This window comes from Sander vitreus, chromosome 12 (assembly GCF_031162955.1).
Source record: "Sander vitreus isolate 19-12246 chromosome 12, sanVit1, whole genome shotgun sequence".
NCBI classification, from domain to species: domain Eukaryota; kingdom Metazoa; phylum Chordata; class Actinopteri; order Perciformes; family Percidae; genus Sander; species Sander vitreus.
The window spans coordinates 24,223,307-24,240,931 of record NC_135866.1 but is presented as its reverse complement, the minus strand read 5'-3'; the positions used below and the strand labels follow the sequence as shown (position 1 = coordinate 24,240,931).

General features: G+C 40.7%; 1 protein-coding gene across 1 annotated transcript in view; it reads right to left on the bottom strand.

The window, feature by feature from the left end:
* Positions 1–17,625, bottom strand: part of LOC144527041 (catenin delta-2-like) — a 162,433-nt gene that overhangs the window by 59,540 nt on the left and 85,268 nt on the right. The window contains exons 6-10 of the mRNA XM_078264871.1: positions 8,888–9,039; positions 8,391–8,564; positions 6,339–6,484; positions 4,211–4,461; positions 3,092–3,223 (exon numbers count right to left, since the gene is read on the bottom strand). Coding sequence (XP_078120997.1) covers positions 3,092–3,223; positions 4,211–4,461; positions 6,339–6,484; positions 8,391–8,564; positions 8,888–9,039 — 855 coding nt within the window. The remainder of the gene's footprint in view (positions 1–3,091; positions 3,224–4,210; positions 4,462–6,338; positions 6,485–8,390; positions 8,565–8,887; positions 9,040–17,625) is intronic.

Genomic DNA, 17,625 nt, shown 5'->3' with positions numbered 1-17,625 from the left:
GGCACCACCTACAGCCTGTAGTGAGATTTGCAAAAATCCACAGCTCCCTGTTCAGATGCACCAATCAGGGCCAGGGGGGGTGTCTAACTGCGTTTCAATCACTGCTCATGCACACGCATTCATTCTCCCTTGTGGGGGAGGGGCTTAGGAGACCGTTTTGGGCTTTAGCAGAAAGTTGGGAGGGACTGAGAAGTTGTTGATGTTCAAATTGTTTGGCTAAATCCTGGATCTTCACAATCCTACCTACAGCACCTTTAAGGTGAAAAGGTGGACTCACAAAATGATCAATAGAGAAATATAATTAAAAAGACAACAACAGACAGAAGCAGTCAAATCAAACAGACATGCAAAAAAATTAAAGGTAAATAAACACATATAATGTGCAGGCACCTGTAAAAAGTCTTGGCAATGACAATTAAAACATTTCCTTTACAGCACAGCCGGATTACCCGGGTTAACAGATTAACATGCTTGGAGATGTGCACCCCCTGAACCTCCACTCTCTGTGTTTATTGTGTTTTAAGTATTTCTTAAAGCTTTTATCATTCCGGTTTATATTCTGCTTTAGTGGTGCCAAGTATTTACAGTTAATTGGAAAGTAATTGTCACACAGTGAGGGGTTTGGGGCCCCAGCGCAGTTTATGGCTGGTAGTCTAGCCTTGATGGAAAGACATCAAAACATAATAACAAACCTACTTTGTCAGTCTCAAACAGAGAGGGAAATTGTCTTTTTGTTAAACAGCAGCTAAGAAACAATTTGGGCATGACAGTCAATACTGCTCTAGCTCACTTCGCTGGGTTGGGTCAGTGTGTGTGTGTGTGTGTGTGTGTGTGTGTGCGTGTGTTCAAGACTACAATATTAAAATGTGTCAATAGAGAATGCTGGTCATGATGCGGAAAAGAATCCAGTCAACAGTGTGTGTGTGTGTGTGTGTGTGTGTGTGTGTGTGTGTGTGTGTGTGTGTGTGTGTGTGTGTGTGTGTGTGTGTGTGTGTGTGTGACAGAACAGGAGATCAATGAGCCTAAGCAGGTCTATCGGTGTCAGACCTTCCGCAACAACTACATGCATGCAGGTATATGCAGATGTGGCGTGTGTCACAATCACAATGGTGATGAGTGACTGAGACATGGGTGTGTTCACTCTACTCTAAAATTATATTAAATACATAGGCAGAGACCCTCTTATAGCACTCTGTTTCTTTCCTTCTAATACACTAATACACCCCTACCTCTTCCTATACACCTGTACACACACACACACACACACACACACACACACACACACACACACACACACACACACACACACACACACATACATCCACACTCATCCGCTTACACTCATCCCCTTACTCTCTCACCTCAGATGGATTCAGCGGAGCGTTCAGTGTTTCTGCCATCTGAGTGATAATGTGTGTGTGTTGTGATGTGATGCGAAGTCAGGTGTGTTGTCTGCTTGTTTTCCAACTTGCTTGTTTATCATCTTGAAACTATTTAAATTAACCTTGAAACATGCTTCAACAGCTACTTTGTGTTGCACAGTAATAAAAAGTCATTGTAAAACAAAAGAAAATAATCTGACAATCAGAGTGCCGCTGTTTCTGACTTCCATTCCATTCACTGACACAAAGCTGGAGATGATTGAATTATTTTGATGTAGCAAAGTGACCTATCAGTGTGTGCGGGGAGCCAGCATCACCTCAAAGCTTTTAATTAATAAGATGTTTCTCTCATATTTGGGGAAAAAAACTGGAACGTCGTTCCAGCGACCAAACCGGCAGCACAGCGGTGACAACATTTTAGGACACGGTTGATTTGCTTTGATTTCAAAGCACCCAAGCTAACGCCCATGGGATTAATTGAGATTAATTTTCAGCCTTGAAACTAATTAGTTAACAGACTGTGACTGAGAGACAAATTGCCATTGAGACCCCAATTGGATTTGCCTACCTGATCTGGTAAATAGCGCTACATGATCAGATGGGACAAGAAAATCCCTTCTGCACAGCAGCCTTTAATATAACACCATTCTAAACTGGACCAGACGAATGACTTTTACTGTTCTACCTCTCGGTATGCTGTACAGTATTTCTTTGACCCATCACATATGCAGTGTTTCATTTGATGTCTTGTTCTACTCACTGATTTTTAAATTTAGAAGGTTCAGTGGGTGATTTACAGCACACTGCAGCTATTTATAAATTTGGACTATTTGAAGCACATTTCTGTGTTTACAGTCTCGCTCTAATCAACTCCAAGTGTTACTACCTGTCCCCTCCAGCTTCTTCTACCTTTTCGGTGCCACACTACTAAGTAACCTTTATAATTCATCTATTAGTTACAGCTAATGGCTTTATTAATGGTTAATAATTCATGACTAATGCATTATAGATCAGTTATAAGCAATGAAGAACAACTTATGGGTTGCCTGGTGAGAAAATGTTATTTTTTTTGCTGGTGTTTATCCTCCTCCAGCTTGACACTTAGTCTGTCTTTATACTGTAGCTATAGCTCTTAAAGGGCTACTCTGGTGATTAAGGTAATGCAATTCCACAAAGTAAGGACATTTGCAAAAGACACATTCGCTTATTAAAAAGTGAGAATATCTTAACCCTATTAATGACTTTATCAATGACTAGTTCATACCGGACCCAGTAAGGAGAGTTTTCCACAACCTGACAACCCAACAATTTGTCCTATTAAGTGTTACTATTTATTAATCATTAATAACAGCGAGAAAGAGAGAAGAGAAAGCCCATACCATTCTGTTCCTGTCAGTCCCCATCCTCCTTTCTCGTTTCTTCCATCCACCCCTCACATATCATCTTTAATATTTTCCTAAATACCTTAGTTGCAAAGCTGTTACCATGCCATTATATCATCTATAAAAATCATGTACACCCCGCGCATATTCCTGCCTATGAAATGTTTGCTTTCCGCTCAGACTCTCTCCCCAACACCTCCTTTCTGCTCCCATTGCCTTCTGGGATACAGTTTTGTTGAGTGTGTATTTGTACACAGTCCTTTACATCTTAAATAAATAACCCATGTCTTTATTTTCCTCAGCCTTCATATTCCCATGACAGCTTACCTTGTCCTCTAAGGTTGGGTTTGGTGTAGACTCTGTCTTCGTAGATGGGGTCGATGTGGTGTTCAGGAGACTGCAGAGGTCGGAGCTCAGCGCCCAGGTGACTGTGCTGGCTGCTGTAAGAACCTCTGGAGCCTTGAACACACAGGGAATGGACATTAGATATACTGACAGACGGACAGAAAGGTGGGTGGATGAATAACTATATACTCTGTGGTTGTCAAGGTGATCACTACGTTTAAGGTCAAGTCAATCTTGTCTTTTGAATCGCTCCTTAAAACACATTTACAGAAAAGCAGTTATGTTTTGATCACTTTACATGCCATGACCACCATGAGCAGATTCACCTGTTTGAGGGGCCCAAGGCAAACATATTGCTGTTGGACCCTTGTTAATTCCAAGTTCCCTTCAAGTACAGTCCACATAGCTCACTTGAGTGTAACGCAAAGCTACTATCTGTATCCGTTTATAGTCACAAAATATCTGTAACATTTGTCCGTTAGTTTTTAAATGAATCACTTCACATTTAACATGAGCATATACTCAGTGGTTCCCAAACTTTTTCTGTAGGGCCCCCCTATTGTAAATACAAATATCTTTCCAATTTTCCAGCCAAACTCTGGCACTTTAATCTGTTGACTGCTGCTGATGAATACCAATTATTAAGTGTTACGAAATAACACAATGGAACTAAAGAAAACCCATAATTCATATTCTCACACAACAAAATGTAGTTAACAACATTTTAATTTTAATTAAATTAATAATAATAATAATAATAATAATAATAATAATAATAATAACAATAATAATAATAACAATAATAATAAAAATAAAAATAAAAAGATTGGTCATTCAAAATACAATATGTAGTTTTCTCTTTTTTTTAAATTATTTTTTGGGCAGTTTAGGCCTTTATTTTGTTCTAGTGTAAGTGCAATTGTATCTACTGATGATTTATCCGCACATTGTTAACATTTAAATACAATGACTAGAATGAACCATCTACATATGTTTCAGATAAATTTAAAGTGGGACAATTCCCAAAAGTGGATACATGACAAAATGCATTTAACTCCTCCACAAATAAAAAAAAAAAAGTAATAATAAATGTGTCTTGACCTCTACCTGCCAGGCTACCAGGCCTTTGCAGGGTTGCGTTGGCGTACAGCTCGTGGGAAATCTTGTAACCATCTGCTCCGATGTGATGCAGCATACGCTTGGTGGGCGACAGGGTGGCGTAGCTACCCACCACTGAGCTCAGCTGGTGGATGGGCGACGAGGTGTGGTTTCCCCCTGGGGAGGCTGCCATAGGAAGGGGGGAGGAGGAGCCAGCGGCTCCAGATGCTACCATGTTGATGGGCGATGAGGTGCTGCAGGAGGAGGAAATACAACGGTTTCATTTGGTATTTTTGTCACTTTATAATTGTTGTGTCAGGAATGAACATTTCCCACAATGAGATGATGTAAAACTAAGTCCCATTAAAGACTAAGACCATAATAGACATGGGAATTAAGGAATTAGTTTACTAGTTGTGGGCAGTACTAGTCAGCCTGTGCCCGTATAATGTCTTCTGTAGCTCTGGAGGAGCTTTGTCAAGCTTCAGAAAATAAAATGGTTTGGGCTTGAAGACTAAAACAGAAAGCCTGCATTTAAAACTGGGGGTGTGGCATCTGAAAGACATGGGTGTTTACTATGAAGGGAGGCACTAATGAAAATATTCCATTGAGTTGCATTATGGGAAATATAGGATACAGCGTTTTTGTATCTTGACCAATCTTAGGGACAAAAATATACGATATCTCTGTCTCTGCTGCTTTGATTTCGACCATCCTTCTTGTATGTTCCCTTACTTTATCAAAGTGCAATATTAACTTGCATTATGTTGTACACATCCCCCAAAATTCAGCCTGACAAACAATGCTTGCTATCTTTGGAAATGTTGGGATCTCCATGAGAACTTAAAATAAAGTTCTGTGGGTTTGAACAACATTTGGCTGCAGACCATGAGCTTGTAATGACTGGCCCACCAGCAATCTGCTTATTCAACACTGTATGTCATCTGCAATGTAATGTAAAGATTGTGCTTCAGGAGCTTCATCAAAGATGTATTTGTTGTAAGTTGCACACTGAACCCCCATTCAATGCAGAGAACTCTGTAGACCACTACGTGTAGTGCCTTAATTGTCTGTGGTAGAGTAAAACTTTAAGCAGACCAGTTGCAGAAAATACTATTTTAGAAAAACGTCCAAGTTGACACCCAGAAATGTGTGAGCCCAATGCATTCAGTCAAAATCCAAGGCACTAGAAAAGTGTAGGACTGAAATCTATACAGAGACTAGACTTGTGTTCTAGCTTTATTCGTTTAACCACATTTATACTAGCCTAGAAATCTAGATGCACCCTAGCGGCAGCAAATGTATTTTGCAGCCAGGGTCAGTCTAGCTTGCGAGCTGGAAAAACCAAACTGGCCTGGCCAATCACATTGTGTATAGAGTCGGTGGGCGGGATTATGGCTGCTGCTGCTGGTGAACAGCGGTCTTTCGAATAGGCTTTTGGCCGTGACTCTGGAAGACTTGGAGTTAAGCTTTTCTTTGAAAAAAGAACTAAGAAGTCTGAAACTGAAGTCATTCTTAAAAAAGGAAGATGTGTTCTGAGTTTTGCCGACTGGATCCGGCAAAAGTTTAATCTATCAACTAGCTCCGCTACCTTCTTCGTTGCTCTGCCTGGTTGTAGCGCTATCCTATTGCGTGCAGAGGGAATTTGAAAGACAACTGTTTATCCCGCCCCTCGGATTGAGCCCTGTCAATGGTGAGTTCCCAGACCCAACATCTTGATGTGGGTCTGGCTTGTCAGGCTACATTTATACTATATTCAGGCGAACATTTGCAGTAAATCTGTTGTACTGCTTGTTTCAGCACTACTTACATTGGTTTCAGCCCATTTTCATTCCAAGGCAGGCTGAGGCATGATAAAGTACGATGTAAAACTACGTAAGTATTAGCACTAGTCTAGAGTCTAACATGACTAATACATTTACAAGCAGGGCGTTTTTATTGTGATACAGACTACATCCTGTAGCGTTATTAAAGCCAGAAATCTTAGCACCAGTTGAAGTAATTGTTGGGTCATTGGTATTGATCAGCAGATAAATTCCTTTGTGCTTTGGGACCAGTAAAAGTTTTGCGTAATATGCTCCGAACAATAAGCCCTTATTAAATCAACTGGTCAGACTGAAGTTGAACCAACCTGTAGGACTTGGCAAGTCGGCTGGGTGACTGTTTGGGTGATGACACCCTCTGTAGCGTGGCGTAGCTGGGCATGTCAGAGGAGGCTGATCCCAGGCGCTGCAGCTTGGTAGGAGATCCCACCGCCTGCAGAGGGGAGCTCACACGCTGTAATAGAGGAGTTGTACTTCATCAAAGAGGAATGTCACTCACTTTAAATATTCATCTACTCTTCTTGTTCATATCATTATTTTCAGAAAGATGAACAACTCCCCCTGGAGCAGAGACTATAATCTGTGGTAACATCCTGATGAAGGGGCTTGGAGTTATCAGACCAAACAAAAAGGGACAACTCTGAACTTTATTAACCAAATCCGACTGCGGGCAATGGGCCGTCAGATGAAGTTCCCTCAGAATTTCAAACATGCTACATTTTGCTACAATGGGGGAAATACGCTGGAGAAATATCTGTAAGCTCTTGGAGTTATAGAGCTAAAGGTGTCATTTTAAACACTCCATTAATTTAGATGAGCGGTGTGCTGAAGTGACGATGCTGAGGATGCATTGGAACGGTGCCATTACATACGTTTTAATGAATTCAAAGACATGATTAACACGGTGTTCATAAAATCTCCAAAAACAGAATTGAATCAAGGTTTGGTGCATCATGGCTGCACTGCTGACCGGCTTTACAAGAGAAACTGCCTGCAGATATCATAAACCCATTCTACTAATTGCAAGAAAGATGCAGGATAAGCTATTTCTTCACTTGCTACCACGAAAGCAGTAATGTTGCTTAGATGAAGAGCCGGCACAGTTTGGCTGCCATAGCAGTAAACACTAAGTTACCATGTGTTTGTAGTAGTACAAAGCACTCAACTGCCACAAATGTAACTACTACTTTAGTGGTGAAGTAGTCAAGACAAGTATGTGTGAGATGCGAGTTCACTCGATTAGATCAGTAAACAATTATCTTACAGTATTTGTTTAGTGGTTTACAGATGTTTTACATCTGCTAACAAAGCACAAAAGAGGTAGCCATAACTGCTATGCTGCATTTGTGTGTTGTTTGAATTTTTCTGTAGCCTGGGACTTGCATGTACTGTAAGATAATCACGGATTTACATGAATTCCTTCCTTTTAAGCCTGGGAGAAAAATTTTTACCAAAAAGGTTTACATATTTTGCACATTTGTAAGCTGTGGAAATGATAAGAATTCATGGGGGTTATCTTGTAGTTTACTAAAAATAAATACACCACCAAGACTTATTAAACTAGATAAGACTAGATATTAGACTATTAAATGGTCACTGCATTTGGAACGTGGATGTGAAAATGTAGCGTCCTTATTTGCAGAGGATGGCAACTGAAGATTTACTCTTGACTGGTCCCACCAGCTTCTGTTTTCTCTGTTGTGGCATTTTGATCTTGTACATAATTTCATTCATTTAAGGGTTATTGAAGGTGAATAAAGCAAGCTCTTTCTAGCTCACAGTTAGCAAGCTTGTTAGCTAAGGTCCTTACTAGACAAGTTCACACAGTTTATTCAAGAGACATATTTGTACCATTGTCTAATCTAAAAAACATCCACCACCAAAGTTGTTTCAAATACTGGTGTAACCTAACCTTCACAATGGATTCTAAATGTATCAAACTACTTCTGCAGCAAGACCCACTTCTTGGGCTTTATTCAACTGTATGTTCCAATAAAAAATACACTATTTCCTCTACTCCTTTGTAGCTCTGAATCTCTCCTGGAAGTAGCTTTTTTAGAGGTATTTTTGGATGTTTTGATGCTTTTTTGCCTGCAATATTGTACCTGTTGTGAATCCAAGCTGACTATTACTGCGAGGGAGTGCAAACTTTAAAGAGCAACCTTTCAAGCCTATAGGGGTGAGTTGTTGATATTAAGGAGATTCATGTATAAGGAATGATATAATCAATAAAACATGCCCATAGTACGTAAATCTAAAACTCCTTGATTCCACCAATAGTGTTTTACTGAGAGGAAAAAAACATCTGTCAGACGACAACAGAAGCATCACGGTAATCTCTTCTGGGTTTTTTACTGTACCTGTGCAGGCAAAGTGGCACAGGAGTAATACATGGGTGGTCCAGTAGGTGTAGATCCGATGTCAGTGGGCATGTGGAAGGCACTGCCATGTGCCTGCTGAGCATATATGTCTCTCTGGGACTGGGAGGGAGAGTCAGTTCCCACTAAGTGGGCAGCTGCACGACTCGACGTCACCTAGAGAGGACAGAGTGTGGATAAAGATGAGAGACGGCAAGACAAGAAGGGGTCAGGCAGCAAGTGTGGAGAAGGAGAGAAGGATGGATGTACATGGAGGAAGATGGGAGGGCGGAGAGGAAGAGGAGAAACAGGAGGTTGGGGGTGAGAAAGATTGAGGCAGGAGAGGCATGAAGTAGAGCAGAAATGTGAATAAAGAGAGAGAGGATAAAAAAGCAGAGGGGTGGACAAAGAAATGAAGGAAGGACGTTTACACATTTAAAATGGAGAAAAAACGTTTCTGATTAGTTGTATTAAAAAAAAGAGAAGTGGTAGGTGTGCACCTGGTTGTAGCTGTGAACAGCCCCTCCAATATGCCCGCTGCGGCCCGTGATCGATTCCCCAAGTGCCAGCCCCTGGTTACTATGGTAACCAGCTGCTGCATAGGCATCCTGGTGGTTGAGCTGCAAAGCGCTTTGGGACAAAAGTCCTTGTCCTGTTGGGAAAAACAGGAAGGACGAGAAGCATTAAGAAAGTATTAAAGGGCAATGAACAAAATACTAGATAGTTCCACACAAGTGTGGGGGCGCAGGGAGGGGGGAGGACCACCTTAAGACGTGGTTTTACTTCTGTCGAGGTGCTTTTATGTAACTGTTTTTGGGCGAGTTTTAGTACTGTAACAGTCCGTCTTTGTGTAAAGATTTGTTCTGTTCATGGCCTTGAAGGCGTTTTGTAACCCAGTTTACATCCCACATGTTATACAATGTATTTTTCTTTTTTATGGGAAAAGAATGAATGTTTATACAACAAATATTACTGCCTAGGTTTGCAACAGCCCCTGAAATGAAGACAAGAAAGAGAAGACTAAAAGCTGGAATAGAATAAGATAAAATGCCTTCTCCTCTCTTTCGAGACACCCATTTGCGGCCTCTCTCCACTCTTCTCCTCTCATGTTCTGTGACCCTTAAATCTCACTCTGTTCCTGACCTCCAACACGCTCTCTCTTTCTTTTTCAATCTCTCTGCCTCTATCACTTCCTTATTGCTCTCTATTACCCATCTTTCTCTTTCTCTACTCCATATATTTCTCTGTATAATTCAGCAGGAGGAGCACACAGTGACATCAATGTGTTAGAATTTGGCCAATAATACACAAAGTGTACACAATCGATGTACTGAAATAATCATTTCTCTGTTAAGAGCGTAATTTGTGCCTTTATACGTGATTATAACGGTTAGTTAAAGGCATAGTTTGAACTTAAAAAATGTCAAACTTTTACCTTCCATGTACCGTATCTTTGGCGAACTGGTGCAGGTGTATTTCCGGTTCTTTGAGCAGAGCTGCTACCGATCCCTTACGTCACACCAGTATTTTTGACAATAAAATGTCTGAGAAAAATGAATTATTTTCAATGGAAGCACTGTATTGAGTTATTTGCATGGAAAGGCAAAGTGATCAGCACAAAGCTTTCATAGACAAAGACTTCATCTTTCTTTTGTGACAGTGCTGACCTTTGAGAGAACAGAGAACCAGAGGGTCACAATTAGAGAAAGCCAACATACTTGCTGTGTCTAAATGTCAGATTTTATTTAGTCTATATTCTTGATGTTCCACTTGCGGGATTGCTCCGCTGCCGCCGGGAAAATCCGCCGGATTTCACTAATTTAGGCCAGATATCCTTTGCCTTGGGCTTCCTTTGTGTTGGCATTTTAAACTCCGGTGGATTTATGAGGACTAACCTTTTCTCAGATCTCTGCAGGGTAAATCCAGACAGCTAGCTAGACTATCTTTCCAATCTGAGTTTTCTGTTGCACGACTAAAACAACTTTTGAACATAAACATGGTCCACCAAAACAAGTTCCTTCCCGAGGCTATTTTGCAGCGGCAACGGGGCTCTGACCGGTGCTTAGTGCCGCCCATGACGACTGTGACGACACGTTTTTTTTCCCATCCCGGAACGCTGTCTGGACTAGCCAGACCCTCCTCCGCAGCGCTGGGGAGGAAGGTCTGGCAAAGCGAGACTAATACATAACTAAACGACGAATTCTCTGGTTTGGATAGGTCTAGATTTCCTGCCACCGCAAGGGGCGCTGATTTATAAGACGCTTCTGTAGCTGGTATTAGAGGGTAGGAACAAACGGACTATTTTGTCGTATGGTTTGGGGGACTTGTTGATAGGTTGATACATTTATCATGTTTCTTTTTCTCATTTTGTGAAACATTGCCAATGACTGAGCTTAGTCATCACCGATAAACTTTCACTGTTAAATTGAATGCAGTATAGAGGTGTATGAATAATGTCTTTGTTTTGTCAATGTATATGTCACCATTATGTGTACCTTTTAATGTATAGTGAATGAGTGCTGTATGACTGCTGGCTGTCTCTATGTTAAGCCCCTGACACACCAACCTGATGGCTGACCGTCAGCAGAAAAGGCAGTCGGCTCCCCGAGGTCCAAAAAGTGCCTTGGAGCGTACGTTCTGCACGCGCAGAATGTGCAAGACGCAATACAAAAAATGAAAACCGGAAATGACAACGCGTCACGTGGGTCTGGCTTCTCCAGCCGATAGTAATGGCAGCTTGTTCGAAATACGATCTCATATACAGTATTACGAAAATAGTTCACTGAAACGTGTTTCTGAAAACATTCTAAGCAAGAAATAGGCCGTGCAGTTGCTGAATCTGTCTTCATTTCAGATCGACAAAGGTCAGTTTAAAAGTTTTTCGTCCGATTTTGAGAGGCGTTCGTCACTCATGCCGCTCGTTATTTCCGGGTTAGCACTCCACCAATCAGATTGGTGAGTCCAACTGCCCGCCCTCCGACCCAGCAAGTCAGGTCGGCCAAAATGAAGGCCGACAGCTCCTCCGACGGACGACCGCACGGAACACACCGAACAGACTCGAGTCACCGACCTCGCCAGACTGTCCGACGGCCGATTATCGGGTTGGTGTGTCAGGGCCATTAGTCCTATGTCACCTGCCTAGGGACTGCAGATGAAAAGTAGTTATTTTTACTAATTCTGGCATATTTACATGGTGTTTTTATACAACAATATACATAAATATGCATGGTCCCTATCAAATAAACTAATATATATATATATATAATTTAAGTGTGAGAATCACTGATACACTGCTGTGTAACACCTCTCAGTGGAGCCGTTTTCCATCCAGCTGGCCAATCCTACAGCGAGCTACCATTGAGCTAGCATCTGGTCAGCCATCAAATTAGTCAGTTGGTCAATGGTAACATTTCAGTTTATAAATCACTTTGCACTTTCTAATCACATTTCTTATTTGCCTCAGGAGTCTTAGAGTCCTCAGAGGCGACGCACGGAAGAGGATGTAATTTATTTTCTACGGGGGTCAGTTTGAAATAATGTATTTAATAATAGAATCTGACTGATATACCCATATAGCAAAAGCATACTGGGATCAAATGCATTACTCATTTCACACGCAGCCTCATTCATGTTTATGAGGCACTTGCAGTCTGGTGATTTGCACATGGATTATTTAATTTGTTGTACAAACAGATTGTGACACATAACACAAACAGGCTAAATGTAAGTGAGTACACATGCATGAAACATAATGACAGAGCATTTATAGCATGTTTTGTAGACTGTAAAGCGTGAGTTTGCCAGGATGGCCCAATAAGTTTAATTTATTGAATCATTTGAGGAGGACAGGAGCCAAATCTCTCTCATTCCTCTTACTGAAATCCTGAAACATGTTTGATGCACCCTTGATTAATTCACTTTTGGGGATGATAGCAATGATGTGCCTCATCAACGACTTTAATTACAGAAATAAAACCCATTTTTACCCAAAACGTTCCTGCAAACATAATGTCTCCGGGAAGCAGTTTTCTGCAGTAACACATGAGTGTACTCCAGCCGCTTTCACAACTGCTACATCTGTCTGCCTTTCTGTCAAACAACTCACTGCACTGGAGAATAACCTTACTGCATTATATCAGCTCTAAATAGACCTATACATTCCTAGCGCTCAGTATTTGTACTCTCAAAGGAGTTCTTGAGCTGTCCTCCGTCAACAGTGGCTGTCCCTTTAATCTCCCCTGATGTCACTTTTTTGCCAGCAGCCTAAGAAACAAAGCAAGAACAGTGCATGACACAAGCAGACACTTTCCTTGTTTGTGATGATTAAACAAGAGAGACTGAGAAATCATAGCTTGCCAGCGGTCAATATCAGCTGCATGGGAGAGATAAAGTCAGCAGCTAACGGCAAATGGAGTCACTATGGATAAGCGCATCGGAAAAATAAAGCTTGACTAAAGTGAAAAGTCACTTAAAAGTAAAGCAAATGGATCCTTTAGGCAGTGCAGCTGGTGATTGTGCATTATTAAAATGTGATATTAAGCTGAGTGCTGAGTGAGTTTACTAGGTCAAGGCCTCCGTGTCCAATATAGGCTTGTCTTGGGTGAGTACACACATACATGCACACATGGGCTTACAAAAACACAATGCAATGGAAGAATTTGTACTCCGCGCTTGTTTCAGACAGATTCATACACTCTCGCACACACATGCACACAAACCCAGATGTGTGTGCAAAGCCAGGGGATATTTTCCACATTCTTTGTTTGCCACTTTAGGAGTGTTTCATGTGGGTAGTGGAGCCTTTAGGGAAGTGAAGGGCCTCATAAATACATTATCATTCAGATGGCAGAAACACTGAAGGCTCCGCTGAATCCATCCGAGGTGAGAGAGTAAGGGGATGAGTGCAAGCGGATGAGTGTGGATGTGTGTGTGTGTGTGTGTGTGTGTGTGTGTGTGTGTGTGTGTGTGTGTGTGTGTGTACAGTAGGAAGAGGTAGGGGTGTATTAGTGTATTAGAAGGAAAGAAACAGAGTGCTATAAGAGGGTCTCTGCCTATGAATTTAATATCATTTTAGAGTAGAGTGAACACACCCATGTCTCAGTCACTCATCACCATTGTGATTGTGACACACGCCACATCTGCATATACCTGCATGCATGTAGTTACAGAAGGTCTGACACCGATAGACCTGCTTAGGCTCGTTGATGTCCTGTTATGTCACACACACACACACACACACACACACACACACACACATTTTTTTCCGCATCATGACCAGCGTTCTCTATTGACACATTTTAATATTTAATCAGTCGTCTATATTTAGATACCCATTGGAGGCATGTGCAGTCTTGAACACACACACACACACACACACACACACACACACACACACACACACACACACACACACACACGTGTATGTATCTCATTGTATGTGGTTCTTTTCATGCGTTTAGCTGTGTGTTAATGTCCATATTCTTTGTGCCTTTTCTTCTTTTTTTTACCACAATGAAACTACCAATACCAACTGACCATTCAGCAGATTTACGACTGAAATTATTTTTAGAAACAATAGATCCTTGATTTCAGACAGAGGTAGACAAATGCAATTCTTCCAAATTCTTTATATTTAAGGGGCACACATGCGGAAACAAAGGGATATCCCAATTCCTCTTGTACTTAAAGTTGTAGTGCGTAGTTTCTGTCTCCCCCATGAGGAATTCTAAGTAATGACAACAACCCTGTCAGTGCGTCCACATTATACAAGCCTTCCGTGATCGCGCACCGCCTCCACCCGTCCTCCACGCTGTTGCTAGTGTGCAAGGAGGACACAGAGGATTACAAAAACATGATGGTCTCTTCAGAAGAGGTAATTATCTTCACTCGAGCATCTGCACGGTAAAGTCGCAGGACGACACAATCTTCTGAACACAGCCATACTGAGAAATACAGCGAGAGTTGTGTGGAGCTGATAGTCTTAATTAGCTTTGTATCAACTCATTTGGTAATGGCTTGAATGTAACGGGCGCTCATTAATATTAAAAAGTTACGCACTAAAGCTTTAAAACACAAACACAAACAATGATGTTTCTTTCAGGATAATCCCTATGCACCTTTATTTTCAAACTTAATTTTTCTAAACCCTTGTGTTGTCTTCCCATCGACTATGAACGTGTTCTCCTCCTGGGTTGAAATTGAAAATTGATTGAAAATTGAACGTTTTTGTCACTTAAATGCAACACTAACACAAAGTTGTTACCACATGTTCTACAACTATTCTTGGAAATTGTGGTCAACAAACCTCATTCATAGGTAAAAACAGTAAAAAAAAGAGCAGAAATTATAAATGATTTTGACTTAAGATCAGAAGACGTTGAGTGGATAATCACAGACTGGTTCCTGTCAAAGTTTAATCAGAATATTGTTTTGAAACCATTAAAAGATTTTTTTTTTAAATGCTATAAAATTTAATAAAACACCCAAAATTTAATGAAAGTAATGATTGATTTTACCTGAAGAATTTATGGAACCATCCATGTTATTTTTGGGAAATTTGGTTGAACGAAACCCATATTTCTGTATTAAAAAACTTTGAAAACAGGTCAAATTTGACCTGAGGAAAAGGGTTAACATAGCCTGTAACCAACTTGATCTCACAGAAATATGTGAAATGACCATAACCTGGCACCAGCATGTAATCTGTTAAAATGATGTGCCGGCACCACAATAAAACGTTTGGTTTAGGCAACAAAACTACTTGGTTAGGTTTAAGAATAGATCATGCTTTGGTACATTACGTACGTAAGTTTAGTATGTTACGTATTAGTATGTTTTTTTTTGTTTTTTTTTACGTCAACGTTTACTTTTAGTTTTCTCACGATACACGAACAGAAGTCTCCTGTGTGAAAGTTCCGTGCCTATCCCACCCACAACAACCTCCTTTCTAGTAGACTTTCAGACAGGGCTGTGTTAAACCAGGGAATACATGTATTCACCACGACAAAGAATAATAATTGACTCTCCATTTACATTGTTTTCACGGTGCCAGCATGTAATGATAACACATTATGTGCCACCACCACGTAATGCAGTGTTAAGAGGTCATGGTCATCACAAATCGGGCTGCCTGTAACACCACAAACTAATGTAGTTAGTTAATCAATTGCTCCTTGGCCTTGAACGTAACATGTTGTTACTACTGCAGTAAGGTAGTAAGGGTATAGTTGACATGCTAACAACTGCAGTTGGTTAATCCATTCCTTTCACTTTTGCTCTTGTGTTTTTTGGTTTTGAAATGGCTTAATGCACACCATATGCCTAGTTATGGTTGCTAAGCTGTAATTGGTCGATCAGTGTTTGGTGAAGGGATTTAACAAAGAGACATTATTTTGGTAATTTTGCCTATCTCTCTTTTTTGCCAATGTGTTTATTTCTTGCTTATTTGTCTCTCTCCGTCTGTCTCTTGTTTGCACATTTGTTCTTGTGTCTGACTAGTCAGGTGGTCAGTTACATAACTGTTATTTAAACATCAGAACGTCAAACAAAATTACTATTCCTAGTTTTGCATGCATGTGTGTGTGTGTGTGTGTGTGTGTGTGTGTGTGTGTGTCTGTGCTTAGCAATGATGTGCATAAACATTCTATGCACGCAGGCCTCTGTACACTTCTGTGTTTTCTTCATACCTGATGATGATTCATGTCTCATATGCATGCCTGTCTATGTGTGCACATTTATGGCTTTATGTGCCTGTGCTGTATACTTGCATGTGTATGTGTGTACGTGTATGTGTGTGTGCCTCCCCTCTCTGCACTGTGAACAGCAGGCCAGCTGACACCTCAGCGAGGATGGATTAGCGTATCAAACTACTGGCATGACTCCGCATGTCTCCTGACAGCTACCTCTCTCCCATGGGGTCGCCTACACAAGAGACATGGGTATCATCCCTGGGACCTAATGAAAAAAGATGAGTGGTGGAGAGAGGCACAGGGAGTTGTGCAGGATCTCACTGAGAGCTCTTATAAACAACTGATTTGCACTTTGAAATTAAAACACCAATACAGCACCTGTGAAACGATCTTAACTTTGCCTGTAACCAACCTGATCTCACAGAAATACATGAAATGACCATGACCTCTTGACCACAATGACCACAATTTGGTATTTTGCAACACTACTTGATTAGATTTAGGAATAGAGCAGGGTTTGGGTTAAAATAAGTACATTACGTACGTAAGTTTAGTACGTTATGTGACACAAGTTAAGTACGTTGCATATTTTTTTATTTTCTTATGCGAGTTAGACCATCTATCTAGAGAGATAGAGAGACCATTTTGTCTAATAACTATTTTGTCTTTCAGCTTATTGTTTTGGTTTTAGGGCCCTCAACTGTACTGTTGTGGTTCACTCCCAATGTCTGGCAGCCAGAACCTGGAAAAAAATCTTGTGAAAAGAGGATTTATTTAAAGATTTAAAATGTGTTTGTTACAAACCTAAGTAGTTAGCATTAGCATACTTATTCATCATAGGTGAATAGACAAAGAAAAGGTGTGTAACCCACAGAATGATGATTCTGAATGAAGAACAATGATATTTCATCAATAGAAAATCCAAGGAAAGGCGAAATTCAAACTGGACACACAAATGGTTTAGATTTTGTGGACCACCACTCTAATCCACTATATGCTACTTGAAATTATGTCATATTGTCAAGTGCACTTTTGGAAAATGTGATGAAATCTAATGAAAGACAAGCTCTTGTTCAGCCTTTGGGTAGAACATGCTAATTAGAGCAAGTGCTTGAGGCTTGATTAAATCTAAAAAGGGATTTAATAGTGTTCTTTTTAGTATTCATTCAAGGAAGGACTGAACACACTCTTTTCAACGCCACATTGCTCACTAGTGTTACATACATACAGGCTGGCTTTGTGAGCAGCATTTTCTTGGTGAATTCACACACATTCAATAGGTTAATCAGCCAAAAACCTGCAGACTCCAGCTCTGCAGAATATCCATCCCCGCTGGTCTTTGATTGCATTTCACCGATTCTCTTCTAAGCTATCCTTCTCGGCTGTCTCAGTAAAGAAAACTACAAGGAGATATGTTTTTTCCATTCTCCTTTAAAGAAAACCTTCCTTTCTTTTATAAAGGTTTTTTTTTCCATTTATTTGATAGTGACAGTGGATAGATGGGAAAGGTTGGGGATGACACACAACAAAGGGCCACAGGTTGGATTCGA